The sequence below is a fragment of the Sinocyclocheilus grahami genome, unplaced genomic scaffold (assembly GCF_001515645.1).
Source record: "Sinocyclocheilus grahami isolate Dianchi unplaced genomic scaffold, SAMN03320097.WGS_v1.1 scaffold538.1, whole genome shotgun sequence".
Taxonomy (NCBI): Eukaryota; Metazoa; Chordata; class Actinopteri; order Cypriniformes; family Cyprinidae; genus Sinocyclocheilus; species Sinocyclocheilus grahami.
This window is the reverse complement of record NW_015505717.1, coordinates 733,481-736,240: the sequence shown is the minus strand read 5'-3', so window position 1 is coordinate 736,240 and position 2,760 is coordinate 733,481. Positions and strand designations below refer to the sequence as shown.

At 35.7% G+C, this 2,760-nt stretch overlaps 1 protein-coding gene across 1 annotated transcript in view; it reads left to right on the top strand.

Moving 5' to 3' along the window:
- The window catches only part of LOC107555557 (GMP reductase 1-like), a 13,657-nt gene that overhangs the window by 7,698 nt on the left and 3,199 nt on the right, over positions 1–2,760 (top strand). The window contains exons 2-3 of the mRNA XM_016238385.1: positions 423–542; positions 785–868. Coding sequence (XP_016093871.1) covers positions 423–542; positions 785–868 — 204 coding nt within the window. The remainder of the gene's footprint in view (positions 1–422; positions 543–784; positions 869–2,760) is intronic.

The window sequence follows — 2,760 nt, the reverse complement described above, 5'->3', positions numbered from 1 at the left end:
ATATATATATATATATATATATGTGTGTGTGTGTGTGTATAATAGCATATTACTATTGTTTCTAAAGCATTAAATTGAAATTCTTCTACAAATTGCTTCCGCATATTGTTATATCAGATGCTTAAACATAAAAATATTTGTTATTGCCTAGGAAAATTGTATTTAACATCTGCGAGACATGGAGAATGACCTCCGTTCAGTTGTTACAGTGGATATGGGTCAGTTAGATGGGTCTAAATATATTTTAATTTTAGTGGCAATATATTTGAGTGCATGTTTGAATGGGTTACAGGGACAGGAGAATAGGACAGGATGTTTGGGTTGATTATGGGCCTATCCAATAAAATGAGGCTTTTCAGACTGTCACATGTACTGTTTGTATGTTTGGAAAGTTATTTCCTCTACATGTTTCGTTCTTGAAGGTTGACCTGCAGAGGACCTTCACATTCCGGAACTCAAAGCAGACTTACAATGGCATCCCAATCATCGCTGCTAACATGGACACCACCGGCACTTTTGAGATGGCACAGGTGCTCAGCAAGGTGAGTGCTTCTTTAAACAAAGCACAGTAACTGATTAAACACAGTACCTGTATATTTGCAATATAACCCAGGGAAAGTCTTGTTTCACTATGTTTTATCTCTGTGATTATCAAGATCTCACTGAAACATAATTAGCTGTGTCCTGTTTCCATGCACTGGGATCAAGAGGCTCTTATATTTCTGTCTGTCTCAGTGCCAGACACTCGCTGCCCACTCAGACATCTCTCTGCTCTGTCCTTCAGCACACTCTCTTCACAGCCATCCAGAAGCACTACTCCCTGGAAGAGTGGAAGACTTTTGCAGCCAGTCATCCAGAGTGCCTTGAGGTGAAAGGGCAAAAATGACTTTCTTGCCTTTCTTAATCAAAAGCTGTTTAATTAAGCAGTACAGTCCATCTAGAAACCATATAGCAACATCAAACCACATTAAACACTCTAGCAACTGCCTACTACCAATGCCATACACTCTTAAGAAAAATGGTTCTAGTCAGTACCAAAAAAAAGGGTTCTTCAGCTTGTAACAATAGCAAAACACTTTTTGGTGCTAAATAGAACCCTTTTTTATAGGGTTCCATAAAGAACCATGCTTTGAAAGTTCTATATAGAACCTTAAAGGTGTTATAAATAACCCTTTTAATGATGGTTTATTTGAATTAATTAGCATGTTAGTATATTTATATAATTAATATTAGTATTATTTGTATATATTGTTTATTACTAATTATTATTATTTTTTACCCCTTTAGCCTAGGACTGTCGCGATAACCACAATATCGCAATACGAGCAAACCGCAGAGGAATGCAAGAACCGCAGCAACCGCCATTTTTGCGTGTTTTCTTTTTTCATAGGGTTTGCTCGTTTTACACTTCGTGCATGTGTACTGAATATTAAATAAGTTAGTAATGATAACATAATGTGTACCATGCTGATTTGTACTGCTCCATAGATTTGCACTTAACAAGCCTAAACAGACAACGAATGAGAGAGAGATCAACTGAGCATGTGCGATTACTTGCGAACAGGGTTTGAAATTAACACCCGCCAACCCGGCGCCAACCCGGTGGACACCCAGCTGTGGTGGGTAACGCTGTCAAATCACTAACCAATTTGGCAGGTTACTTTTTGTAAATTATGTTCACTCATTAATTTCTTGGGGAAGTTCATGCAGGCCAAATCTGCGCAGGTTTAGCGCAAATACTGAACTCGTGAGACATCATGACAGTTCATATAGTTAATCAATATCACACAAAGAGTGCCGTTTTTTCTTACAAAATCAGCATGGTTACAAATGTGATATTTATTTTATACAACAGTTTAATAAACAATAAGTTAATATCAAGAGACTTAAGTTTTAGACACCATATTGGCTGTTTTTGCGCTATTTCTGTGCTATTTCGCCAACAAAAAAACATTACAAACACAGCCACAGGACTGTTTTGCGTCTCTGAGCAACATGACCTTTTGTTTCTGAATGAATCAACCGTGTAAATGATTCGGTTAAATCGCAATGACTCACATAACAGTGACTTGTTGCCACCTACTGGCGGTTTTAATTTCACATTTAAAGTATCTTTTAAATTTCTTTACTAATTTCAAATATCAGTATTCAACATTTCATGTTTTAAATATCAAAACATTATTTATGCATTTGTAACTGCAGGCTAAAGCATTCCATGTCCCTCTGAGCTGCATTAACATGTGTAAATGCATCTAAATGCCACTTCATATGCAACTTCTGCAAAGATGAATTTTATTGATACTGATTTAATTTGTTTAGTAACAGCCTAAATGTATTATTATTATTATAATTTACTGATTAAATGTAAGAATTTGACCCAAAAGATGATGTACACTTTTAGAAAAAAATGGCTTTATAAAGATAAGAATGCCCTTAAATGTTAAAAATCAATTTAAACTTATTGGAAATGATTCACTTCTATCACTGCTGTGAACTGACCCGCACACAGAATATGAAGAATATCAAAAACTTTAGGAGTCAGCTGTCCACAGTAGTCCTTAAGATATCAGCACATTAACACACTCGTCATGATATGAAAATATCGTCTAATTATCTTTATCGATAAAATCACAGAAAATATTGAGATATTATTTTTTGTCAATATCACACACCCCTAGTACTGACAAAATGATTTGCAACAATCGCTTTGTCACACCCAGTGTAGACAGCCTCAAACTGTTGGTGTATTTCTGTCTTTTT